General features: G+C 57.8%; 1 protein-coding gene across 2 annotated transcripts; it reads right to left on the bottom strand.

The window, feature by feature from the left end:
* Window positions 1-422: 422 nt before the first annotated feature.
* Window positions 423-6405, bottom strand: CLDN19 (claudin 19). 2 transcript variants are annotated; one of them, XM_061412297.1, is made up of 6 exons: window positions 6293-6405; window positions 4871-5619; window positions 3444-3608; window positions 3251-3335; window positions 1276-1428; window positions 423-561 (listed from the first exon to the last, which is right to left on the bottom strand). In XM_061412297.1, exons 2-6 carry the CDS (start codon window positions 5091-5093, stop codon window positions 513-515), a joined length of 675 nt encoding a protein of 224 aa, XP_061268281.1. In that variant the 5' UTR covers window positions 5094-5619; window positions 6293-6405; the 3' UTR covers window positions 423-512. The 2 variants fall into 2 exon arrangements, with proteins under 2 accessions (XP_061268281.1, XP_061268282.1); XM_061412298.1 differs by lacking the exon at window positions 6293-6405 and having other exon boundaries at window positions 4871-5635.
* Window positions 6406-12273: the final 5868 nt, after the last annotated feature.

Below are 12273 nucleotides of genomic sequence, written 5' to 3'. Positions count from 1 at the left end.
TCAGCAGACTGGAGAGGAAGAGGGGTGTGGGTGTGGGAGAGGTGGCAGCACTGGGCTGGGAGCAGAGTTTCCGCCACTCCTGCAAGGCCCTACCGTCCTTCCCTCAGGCACTTCTCCAGGCAGCCAGCTCCTGGAGGGCTCTCGGTGGGCTCTCACCCAGCTCTGACCCTCAGCTCCAAGTGAGAGGGCCTCCCTGGGATCACCCCCTTTCCCAGGAGGCCTCCAGGACAGCCAGAGCAGCAGGGCTGCGTCTCTGACCAAGGAGGTGCTGGTGCCAACCTAAGGACGGTCAGGGAGGATCCTGCTCAGCTCGCATGTGCTGTGTAACGCTTACTGGACCTGTCTCCCCGTCTTTGTGCCCAAGGAGCCCAGGGTCCAGCTCTGCCGTACCAGAGACGGATCAAATGACACCACACTCGGAGCTGGATGTTCACTTTTCTTTCCAAAAAAAATATCAAGCACATAGTCTAGGTGTGGCAAGGTGGGGCAGAGCCAGGCTGGGGACCTGGACATTACACACCCAGGGGGCCCTTGGTGGAGGCGGGCAATTTAACAACTGGTCTGAAAGTCAAAAGAGAGGAGAGCTAGTTAGTGGGGTGAGCAGAGGGCAGCGGGGCTGGGGCAGGGGCTGTGGGGTTCAGGCCCAGACCCAGGGACTGGCAAGTGCAATTCACAGCAGCCCTGCGGCGGGAGCCCATTTCTGGGGCAGGGGTGACATGGCCTCGCTCAGCCATCTGTGTGAGTGTCCACGCAGCTCCAGGCATACTGGAAGACCTGAATTCAGAGGCAGCAGGGCCACGCCTCCTGGTCTCTCCGAACCCACTTCCTTGTGTGTGTAATCGGGGACAAGTGTCATCCTGACGTTACTTCCTTCCTGGGGTTGTGAGAAGCCCCGTGGGCCAGGGGGACAATGGGCTCTGGCCACCTCCAGGGCGTCTTTATTGCTGCGTCCTCCAGGCCCAGCACATAGCAGTCACTCACTCAACCAGCGGATGAGTAAATAAGTGGCCATGAAAGGAACTGCAGCTGGCTGGGGTGTGGACAGGTCCCTGCTTGTACCTGGCCCTGGCCCTGGCCCCAGCAGCACAGGAGGGCTGAGGCCTGCCTCCTGCCTCTCTCTGAATGTCAGGGTCTAAGTCTCAGAACGCAGACTGGGTGCCTAGGTTGGGGACAAGCTGCTCAGAGCCCTAACCGACCTGGGGGACCCCCTGAGCCCTCCTGGCCCCACCCGGGGTGCTGCACAGGCCGGCGGGTGCTGGGCAGGCTCAGACGTACTCTCGGGCAGCCGTGGAGGGGCCTGGCCGGTAGGGCTGCGGGCTGTTGTTGGCTCGTTCCGGCTCCGGACACGTGCAGCAGAGGAAGGAGCCGCCCAGCAGGGCCAGGCCGGCGGCCGCCCAGCCCACAAACAGGGCTGGGCCGAACTCGTACCTGCGAGGGGTGGAGGACACCATCAGTGTGACTGTGCCTACCCCCGCCCCGCCCCGACCTCCCCCGGGGGCCTCCCAGCCTCTGCCTGGCAGAGCGGAGGGTGGGCAGGGCGTGGGGAGCGGAGGCTGGGGCCTCACAAGCCTCCTTGGGCTCTCTGGGGAAGCTGGGGTGAACCCACATCTGAGGAAGTTGGGATGAACGCACATCCTTTCTTCAGCCCCTGTCGCAGCACATCAACACCACAGACCCAGAGTGACCCAGGCCCAGGCTGGTCTGCTCCGTGCAACCTCGGGCCTCTTTCCTCCTCTGGCCAGTGCAAGGTGGGGTGTGTGTGGCTGGGGAGCGGGGTGGGGGGGAGGGGAGCGGGGGTCAGGGAGGGGAGGAACGGGGCAGTCCAGCCACCTCTCTTGGTCATGGTCTGGCCCACGGAACTCGCCACTGGGCTCTCACTGCCCTCTGGGGAAGGCCAGACTCCTCCGCCTTTTCCATCTGGCACTCCAGCCTCTCCACCCCTAAACTAGGTGGGACAGCCCGGCGTCCCCTCTGCAGCGCCCAGGTCTCTCCACCTTTGGTTCCGAGGCGCCCCCTGCTGGAGTGTCCCCTACCTGCGTCCCCTCTGCCTCCCGGACCCAGTGTAGATACCACCTCCTCCAGCAGCTTTCCCTGACCGCTTTGCTCGCCACCTGGCACTGACTCTCACATGGTGGCTGATCAGTTCCTTGCTTGTCTGGCTCCCTGGGGAGCACCTTAAGGGCAGACAGCACCGGATTCATCTATGTCCCCAGGGCCCAGCACAAGGCCTGCGATTCGGGCAACCTTGAGGAATGCTGAAGGAACAGGCTGAGTGTCAGCCTGGTGTCTCTGAGCTGGGCTACCTCTTGCTTTGCAGGTTTTTGTGGTTATAGCTGCCAGCCTCGGGGATTGAACCTCATCCTGAAGTCTCCTTTTCTTCCCCTCTCCATATTGCTGCCTCCTCCAGGGAGCCCTCCAGACTGCAATGACCCAGCCATCTCTCCTCATCCACCACCCCAGGCCTCAAGGTCTGTTGGGATATCTGGGGTTGAGACTGTCCCATTCTCTGCTCCTGGCAGAGCTGAGAGGTAAGGGGAGGGGCCAGTCCCTTCACAGAGCCCCTTATTTGGCCCCCACACCTTGACCTTACAAGTCCTGACCATTTTAGCCTCTAAGTATCTCTGCCCCTCAGCCCTAAGCCCTCTGCTCCAGACCTCTACAACAGAACCTTACTGGCCTTGCCCACTCCCCATCATTCTCACACCACAGCCAGAGGGATTGTCCTGCCTTCCACCCCTAGAGGGGGAAAACAAAGCTTCCTATGGCTGCAAGGGCCTCTGCCATCTTCCCTTAAGACTTTTCCAACCTCATCTCTTTGGCTCAAAGTCATTGTGCCTCCTACAGAAATAAGAACCCAGGCACTGTGCTAGGTCCCTTACCTGCACCATCTCACAGAACCCTCACAACCACACTAAGCTGTGTCCCTGGTCCTAGTTGCATGTTCCAGGGCAGGAAATCAGACACGGAAAGATTAAGGAACTTGCCAGTCAGACAGACAGCCTGTGTGGAGCTGGGATTTAAATCAAGAGCCAGGGCATTACCCCTTGGGGTGGCTTCCATAGGCCTCCCGCCCCGTTGGAGGGCCCAGCCACATGCTGTCTGCTCCCCACGCCAAAGAACTTCTCAGAGACAGCTCCTGGGGCCTGTCCCTTGTTTCCCCTCCAGGTACCCTGCTGGACGAAGGCCAGTGGCCTCAGAGAAGGTGGAGCAAGAGGCCCAGCCATGGCTCAAGTCATGTCCTGGCACTCACCTGGCATTGACAGGTGTGCTGGGGTTGAAGAACTCCTGGGTCACCAGGGTGGCATACCATGAGACGGCCGTCAAAGTGCAGAGGCCTAAGGACAGGGGAGGGAGGTCTCAGCTCTGCTCCGGCCCCCAGATGGCCAGCCAGCATGGGGCTACTTGCTACGGTCAAGATGGTGGGGGAGGAGCTGGGCACTTACCCGCCAGGAGGAAGAGGGCACCCCCAGCGATGGCGACACGGCCCTTGGCGATGGGGCTGCTGTCTCCGACCCGGGTGCACTTCATGCCGACGACACTGAGGACCATGGCCACGAAGCCCAGGAGCACAGCCACCACCATCAGGGCTCGTGCTGACTGGATGTGACCTGGGTGGAGCGGGAGGGACTGAGCCGGGGGTGGGAGAAGTAGGCGGGTGGGAGGAGCCCAAGATGGGGGTGCCTGGAGCTGAAGTTGGAGGTGCTACTTGCGTAGGTGTGAGGGGATGGGGAGGGTGAGAGCAGGGTGTGGAGCTGAGCCACACCAGTGAACTCCACCACTCACTCTCGCTTGCGGGGTCCTTGGGATAGTGTGTGGTGACGGGGGGCATGAGTTCTCCCATCTGCTGCTTTCTGACCAGGCGACCCCTTGGGGCCTGGCACAGCCCTCGCAGGCAGTGGGGTTGGGAGGCAGCTTCTCCTGGGGCCTTTCAGATCCGGCAGAAGGAGGAGCTGAGGGATCTGACTCTGGTCACCTTTCCCTCTGCCCCTTGAGTCACCCATGGTAGCTGGATGCCTGCTGCTGGGGTCAGTCCCGGGCCCAGGGGCAGCTCAGGGGATCTGGGTCCCTGATGGAGGCCAGATGACCTGTCTGGTCCGCCGTGGCGGGGGCCATGTGACAGTAGCCTGGCTCAGGCCTGTGGGGCCCTGGGCAGAGGGCGGGGGGTGGGCTCCCAGCTGGGGTAGAGCTATATAGTGCTGTCTGTTCATGAGCCAACTTGTCAGACTCAGCTGCACACCTCAGGAGGAGAAGAACTGCCTGCCTGCTCAGGTGCCTGTGTGTGGACGTGCGTGTACATGCACACGCTTGTGTGTGTGTGTTAGTCATGTCTGACTCTGAGACCCCATGGACTGCAGCATGCAGGCTTCCCTGTCCCTCACCATCTCCGGGAGTTTGCTCAAGTTCACGTCCCTTGAATCGGTGTGTGTGTGTGTAGGTGCACCCGAGTGCCTGCACACTTGTCTACATGGCAGGACTGACAAGTAGATATGTGCACACGTGTGTCTGCACAGAGTGTGGGGAGAAACAGAGGGAGGGGTCTTGACCGAGCCCCTCTGAGTGCCGGCAGTCATCTCCTCCGACCCTCCCAGAGTCCTGCCAGAGTCCTAGTCCTCCCCTTTCCAGATGAGGACATAGAGGGTCAGGGACTCCTTCAAGGCTGCAGTGGCAGAGCCGGCATGTGGACCCACAGTTGCTAGAACCTAGAACCCCTGTTCCCGGACAGGGGACAGGCTGACCTGGCTCTTGACGAGTGCACGGGCTCAGGGGCTGGCGAGTGCAGCCCAGGGCAGATGGCAGACTGTGGGAAAGCCTGCTCCGGGCCCCCCACCCCCACTTCCCGCCTCCCCATCCCAGAGGGCATGAGGCCTACCTTCCAGGGCGAGCAGCGAGTCATAAAGCTTGCACTGCACCTGACCGGTGCTCTGGGAGGCGCAGGACATCCAGAGCCCTTCGTAGAGGCCCACGGCGGTGATGATAGCGTCTCCCGCGTAGGAGGACTGCTTCCACTGCGGCAGGGCTGTGCTGGCGATGATGCCCACCCAGCCACCCATAGCCAGGAAGTAGCCCAGGAGCTGAAGGCCGGAGTTGGCCATGGCCAAGGGAGGGGACTGGGGGTTCCAGGGCTCAGGGCTGGGCCAGGATCCCTGGGGGGGCCGAGATCATGGCCAGGTGACAGGAGCAGCAGGGTGGGAGGGTGGGTGAAGCAAGTGGTCAGAGGCTGAAGAGGAGAGGCGGCAGCCCTGCAGTGGCAGCAGCAAAGGCAGCAGATCCAGGCTCTAGAATGCAGGGGGAGGCCCAAGCTGGAAAGGCCAGGGGCCCGCCCACAGTAGCCGCCTAAGCCAGGGCAAGGTCCTCAGCAAAGCTCCTCCTGCCCAGCCCCCTGGGGTGGGGGGTGGCGTGGGGCGTGGCCAAGGTGGGTTCCCCTCCCCAGGGATAGAGAAAGGAGGGGCTGGGAGGAGTGACCCAGGCTGGCTCTCAGGGCCTTTTCCCTAGGGGAACCCCTTTAGAAGCTGATACAAGTGCCCTAAATTTCTCATTCCTACCCCAAGCATCAGCCCTGAGATGATGGATGTTGCCATCACACAGTTGATCTGACCCTTGGGGTTTTCTGTCCCTTGCCTGTAGGACGGAAAGAGAATGGAATTCCAATTTACAGGCGGTAAGACTAGGGTTAGACATCAAGGAGAACTTTTTGGAGCGGGTTCTGAGGTCAGCTATGGAGAGACTGGGCTGGGGAGGGGATATTGGGGAGAGAGGTCCTGGGTCCCTGGGACCATGTGTATCAAAAGAGGGGAGGGCCAGACTCACTCAAACAGGGGGTCTATTTGAGATCTGAGGTTGGGGGCAGAAGAGAGACCTCATGAAGGCTGGGACAGAGCTGGCTGCCAGCCAGCCAGGAGCCTGGCAGGGAGGTGGGAGATATCACCAACCTTTGGCATCAGCCTGAAGGAGGGCAGACTGCTCAGGCTGCTAATCCCTTTGCTGGCTGGCTTAACACTCCTGCTGGGGCCTGAGGCACCAGGCCCTGGCCCCTAGCTCCAGAACAGCCTGGTGGGGAGCAGTGGCCTCTGCACATTCCTGGGGTTCAGGTTGCCCCCTCTGAGAGGCCCCCTCCCCTCCTTTCTCCAGTCCCAGCTCAGCCCTCTGGAGCAAGGGAATGTTTAACTCTCGTCGACCTCATTAGCAATCCCCTCACGTTCAGTTCGGCTCCCCAGGCGTGGGTGCCGGGGAATGTCACAATCCTGTTCCTGCTCCCGCCAGCCCCCACCCTCGCCCCCGCACCCGCTCCTACCCAAGCGTCCCACTCGCCTCGCCTTTCCCCATGCTGCGCTGGGGCAAGGCAGGGTCCTGCCGCCGACCCTGGGCTCCAGGCACCCTCCACCCAGAACCCCTCCGCAGGGGCAGCCCCGCCCGCTCCCTCGCATTCTTCACGTGGCTATGCAAACGAGAGGGTGCCAGGCGCTGCAGACAATGCTGCCCTGTGAGCCCGCCGAGGCGTGGGCCCTGTTATGGCCCGCGGCCCCACGCCTGCCAGCTGGGGGAGGGGCCTGCCCTCAAGGGGGCGGTGGGAGCTGCTGGGCCTGTGGTTCCCAATACTGTTCCCCCCACCCCCTCATCTCCCACCGCGGTCCTCGGATCTGGAAAGTCCCGAGCCACGTGGATCTGGCTGTCCTGGGGCCGCCTGTGAGCCCCCCAAAGCTAGCTGGGCCTAGAGCCATGGTACAGTCAATCCCTAATTCTGATCCCTCCACCACAGACAGCGAGAGAAGGATGTAGAGGAGCAGGGGACTCCTGGCGCCCAGAGTGGAAACTCCGGGCAAGGGTTTCCAGGCCTTATCCCTCTATTCGTAGACAACCCCTCACACGATGGGCGCCCCTTCACGGATAAGGAACCGAGACTGAGAGAGGTGACCTACCCCAAGCTAGGAAGCCGGGGTCAGGGTGCTTTCCTATCAGATCTGTCTAGTCCACACCCCACCTTTCTTGCAGCACCAGGAGGAACGGGCCTGAGCTGGCTGGCTGGCTGTGGGGCCTGTGTCCTCACCTCTAAATCATGGAATTAGATTCATGAAATCTAATTAGTTTCATGGAATCACCCAGAGAGCTGCCCAGTGTTTGAGAGAGTGCGGACTGCCTGCATGGGGCTGCCACTCAGCAGTTATTCATTCCTGAAGGACTGACTGCCCTCTCCCGGCTGGGCTTGGCTTCTCCCAGCCTTTGTTGTTAGGTTGCTAAGCCATGTCCAGCTCTTTGTGACCCTATGGATTGTAGTCCTCCAAGCTTCTCTGTCCATGGGATTTTCTAGGCAAGAATACTGGAGTGGGTTGACATTTCCTCCCCTGGGGAATCTTCCACACCCAGGGATGGAACCTGTGTCTACTGTGTCTGCTGCAAGGCAGGAGGATTCTTCATGGCTGAGCCACCAGGGAAGCCCTCTTCCAGCCTGATGCAGGGATTCCTCTGTAAGGAGGATCCAGGAGTCATTCTGATCCCGAGTAGCACCTGAGTCAGGTCTCTGAGCCTTAGGATCCTCAAGGCCACACAGTCCGGGAGATCAGGGACTACACGGCCCTCCACTGACAAATGAAAAGCTGAGAATCAGAGACAGGAAGCGAGATGCTTAGGGTCACCCAGCTGCACTCAGGAACTGCTCGCTCCTCCTGGCTAGGCCCCCCACCCCAAGCCCTCCCCACACTGGACCAGACCCACTTTATGATCCACAATGATGCTCACATTTCCCTTGGAAACTCTTATCCCTTCTGTTACTTGTGGTCTTGAGTCTGTTCTACCAAAACATTCTCTCCTACCCCAAAGGCCTTCCCTCACCCATGTCCCAAAGCCCTTTGGAATCCAGATCCTGCTTCTGGAGTTGAGTTCCCTAACCAGGCGCAGCTTCTTCACCCAGGGCTTCTGCCACTCCCATGGCCCCCTGCAGTCCAGCAACTCCCAGGCATGTGGGGAAAGCAACAAGGCTCAGGAACCCACCCCAGCCTCCATTAAGAGCTAACTAGAAACTTCCCTGGGGTATCACACTTCACTGTTTAAAAAGTGCTTTCACTTAAATTACAAGAAACTTAGGGGTCCTAGCTTTATCTCTGCCACTGAAAAGCTGTGTGATGCTAGGCAAGTCCCTTAGCTTCTCTGGTTCTGGTCCTCAACCTGAAGAATAGAGACAATAGCATTCATCTGTCTGGGTCATGAGGGAGTTTAGAAGGATCAAAATGGGTGAGAAGTGCTTCTGGAAAACATAATACGCCTGAAGAATTGTGGCTAATGAGGGCTCTGCCCCCTCCAAGGCGATCTCCCCCTCGTGCCCTCTCACCCTGGGTGCAGGTTGGCTGCCTTCTCACCCTGTGTGGCTGAAGACCCACTGCCCCTTCCTGCCTGGCAGTGCCTGGCGGGGCGGGTGCTTAGTAGGTAGATCTGTGCTGACCACTGACTGATGGGTGTGGAGATGACATTTCTGCCTCCCTCCCAGTGGAACACAGGAGCACCTCCCCCGGTCCTTTCCCCCTGCCAGTTAAGAGGGTCTGACTCAGTTGGTTGCCGTCCAGCACATTCTCTGCAGCCACCATCTGAAACGCTGGCGGCTCAGGTGGTGGTGCTGGCCAAACTCCCCCCAGCTTGGAGTCTGACTTTCCCGTGGAATCCCAGGCTCAAAATGGAGAGGACTTGCCCTAGGCGGCACAGCTAGAAAGCAGTGCCGCCAGCAGCGTGGCCACCCCAGTGTGACCCAGCAGGGTGGCCACCTCAGTGTCTCGCCCACTCCGGCAGGGTCAGGTGCTCTGATCTGGGATCCTTCATGTTCTTTGCATATTTCCTTTCACAGCACTTGGCTCATCGTTCCTTTGCCTCCTTCCCAAGGACTAAGAGATCTGCTGGCCCTACCACCAGCCTCATTTCTGTGTCCCACAACTAACTCAGGGCAAATAGATGGGGGAAAAGTGGAAACAGTGACAGACTTTATTTTCTTGGGCTCCAAAATCACTGTGGACAGTAACTGCAGCCACGAAATTAAAAAGATGCTTTCTCCTTGAGAGAAAAGCTATGACAAACCTAGGCAGTGTATTAAAAAGCAGAGACAATGCTTTGCCGACAAAGGTCCATCTAGTCAAAGCTATAGCTTTTCCAGTAGTCATGTATGGGTGTGAGAGTTGGACCATGAAGAAGGCTGAGCACTGAAGAACTGATGTTTTAAACTGTGGTGCTGGGGAAGACTCCTGAGAGTCCCTTGGACAGCAAGGAGATCAAACCAGTCCATCCTAAAGGAAATCAACCCTGAATATTCATTGGAAGAACTGATACTGAAGCTCCAATCCTTTGGCCACCTGATGCGAAGAACTGACTCACTGAAAAGACCCTGATTCTGGGAAAGACTGAAGGCAGGAGGAGAAGGGGGTGGTGACAGAGGATGAGATGGTTGGATGGCATCGCTGACTCAATGAACATGAGTTTGAGCGAGCTCCAAATAGTGAAGGACAGGGGAGCCTGGTGTGCTGCAGTCCATGGGGTTGCAAAGAGTCGGACATGACTTAGCAACTGAACAACTAAACCAGGGTGAGGGTGTCTGGCAGTGCCCTCTTCTCCTCTCCAAACAGTCCTGAGCAATGGCTCTCTTTGGCACCCCTGCTGAGAGCTCTGCCAGCTGCCCAGAGTGTCGAGACAGACGTCTTCCATGTCCAGATCTTCCCTGAGTTTGCTGAGTTGCCTCGATCCCCTCTCATGCTCCTGTGGCTGCTCTCCCTTTACTTCAAGCAGCCTTCTCCAGTGCTGATCCGCTTGTGTGCATGTGTCACACACACAGGCCAAGCAATCTTAGCTTGGACCCTGCCATCACCTCCTGCTGCTGGCAGGACTCACCCACCGAACCATATGCACTTATTCCAGTTCTGTTGCCGCTGAAAACATCTGGCCTTTCATGCGCTACACTGAGACAGTCTGCTGTCTCTATGGTTTAGCATACTTTGAAATTGTGAAGTTCATCTGCCTTGAAGTGAAAACTCCTGGAAGACCACAATCAGGCTGATTAGTCTTCTGTAATGTTGAGTATCTCCTGTGTGTCAAGCGTCATGCCAAGCTCTCTATGAATATTCCCTCATTGATACTCTCAGCCATCCCAGGAGGTAAGGGCTATAATCTCATGTTATAGCCCTTGAGTGTGTGAGGAAACACACTCAAGAGATCACACAGCCGGAAGTGGTGGGAAGTGAAAGTCTTGTCCAGCTCAGCATGTGGATGAAGTTGCAGTTCTTTCCATTAACGTGGTCCTTTCCTCATTAGGCAAGGGGGTCATCCAAACAGGACACAGACCACCAATGACTAAAGGAATAGTGACTGTCCCTACAGGATGGTTCCCATAAGCAGACTGTCTCCCAACTTGAAAAACAACTGTTCCTTCATAGCTCCCTCCAGCTCCTCCTGCCCCCGAGTAAATTCCTGAGAAGAGTGGTCTGCGCCTGCCAGCACCACTCATTCTCCTCCCCTTCTCACTTGAAAGACGACTGAAACATCTCTTGCTAAAGTTCTCACTGATCTCCACGTCCATCCCCAAATTCAAAAGCGGGTTCCCGGTTCTTAGCTTGTTCAACCTCTCAGCAGCTTTAGACACTGCTCACCCCCTCCTTCCTGAAACACTCTCATCAGCTTCCAGGACCAGACGTCTTGGCTCCCTGCTCACGGCTGGTCCTCGTGTCCTCTGTTGGACCCCACTGCCCTCCAGCTGCCTGCAGCCCGGCCCAGTCTTCTGACTCCTCTTCTGTCTACACTGACCTCAGTTTCCTGGCTTTGAACACCCACCATGTGCCGATGGCAACCTCCAAAATGTCAACTCCTACCTCCACCTCTCCCTGAACTTCAGATTCAGGAATCTTCTCCTTAACAGGCTCTTTAAACTTGAGCAAAACACACAAAACACATTTCAATGCCCGTAACCCTCTTGTCTGCAGTCTGCCCAACATGGGAAAAAAGGTGGCTCCACTTCCGCAACTGTTCAGGCTAAATCCTTGTTGTTCCTTCTTATGCCAGCCAACCCATCAGTGACTCCTGTCGGCTCTACTTTAAAAAATTTTAAGAATATTTATCTACTTGGCTGTGCCAGGTTTTAGCTGTGGCACGTGGGATCTTAGTTCCCTGTTCAGGGATCAAACTCGGGTCCCCTACAAAGTTGGGAATGCAGGGTCTTAGCCACTGGACCCCCAGGGAAGTCCCTTTTGGTTCTACTTTGAAGAGATCCAGAACCTGACCTTTTCCACTGCCAACGCCCGATCCACACCGCCTCCATCTCTCCCCAGGGTCAATGCAGCAGCCTTTGCTATGCTCTCCTTGTCTCCATACTTGCTCTTGGAGCCCATTTTCCATGTACATTCTTCACTGAGGCCTTTAAAATGTAAGTCAGACGCCCCCAACCCCTGCTCAAAATCCTCCAAGGGCTCCTGTCCCACTGAGTCAAGCCCAGGTGCTCCCTATGGCCCCCGGGACCCTGACCTCACTGGCTGCTCTCCTTGCCCACTCTGTGCCACCAGGTTGGCCTCCTTGTTGCTGGTCCCCACTTAGGGCCTAACCTGCTTTCTTATCTACCTCAAAGGCTCTCACACACACACACACACACACACACACTTATGTGTTTGTTACCTGTCTCCTTACTAAAGTACAAGCTCTACAAGGGCAGGGACTTGTTTTGTTTGCTTCCATGTTCCCAGCACCAGACACATAGCTGGTGCTCAATAAATAAACGTGGGTTAAATGAATAAATGGGCTCTCAGACTGCAGGTTCCCAACTCACGACCCCCCTGCCTCTCAAGCCCAGGATGGGAGATGAGCCTGAGGCCAGAGGAGCTGAAGCGGTAGGTCTGTCACTGTCTCCTAGAGGTGTGCGTTGTCCTGCACGTGGAGACCGAGGTCTGAGGACCCAGAGGCCAGGCAGCAGAGCAGGATGCATGTGGCCGACACGGGGGCACCACGCCAGGGCACTGCTGACCGATGCTGGCTGCCAGAGAAGGATTAAAGATAATCCTTGCCATCCACCCAGAGCGTTCCAGTTTACAAAATGCTGTCACATCCGATACCGCCTCTGGGCCACACAACTGCCCGGGAGGTGGGCAGACCAGGGATTATGGTCCCCCTCGTACATATCACAACCCCGAGGTCCCCAAGGTTAAGTGTCTGGCCTGAGGCTGCACAGGAAGTGGCCAAGCCAGGTGTGGCACCAGGCCTCCTCAAAGCGGGCCTGCCACTGTGTCCTGCCCAGAACAATTTTCATCAAGTGAGACCTCT

This window comes from Bos javanicus, chromosome 3, assembly GCF_032452875.1.
Source record: "Bos javanicus breed banteng chromosome 3, ARS-OSU_banteng_1.0, whole genome shotgun sequence".
Taxonomy (NCBI): domain Eukaryota; kingdom Metazoa; phylum Chordata; class Mammalia; order Artiodactyla; family Bovidae; genus Bos; species Bos javanicus.
The sequence above is the reverse complement of the archived record's forward strand: the minus strand, read 5'-3'. Positions and strand labels throughout refer to the sequence as shown.

Excerpts from the sequence above, each read along its gene's own strand:
- CLDN19 (XM_061412297.1), bottom strand. The coding sequence starts at position 5,093 with ATGGCCAACTCCGGCCTTCAGCTCCTGGGCTACTTCCTGGCTATGGGT. Across the intron at positions 1,429-3,250 it reads AGCACACCTGTCAATGCCAG|GTACGAGTTCGGCCCAGCCC; the intron begins GTGAGTGCCAGG and ends CACCCCTCGCAG. Across the intron at positions 562-1,275 it reads CCCTCCACGGCTGCCCGAGA|ACCAGTTGTTAAATTGCCCG; the intron begins GTACGTCTGAGC and ends TTTGACTTTCAG.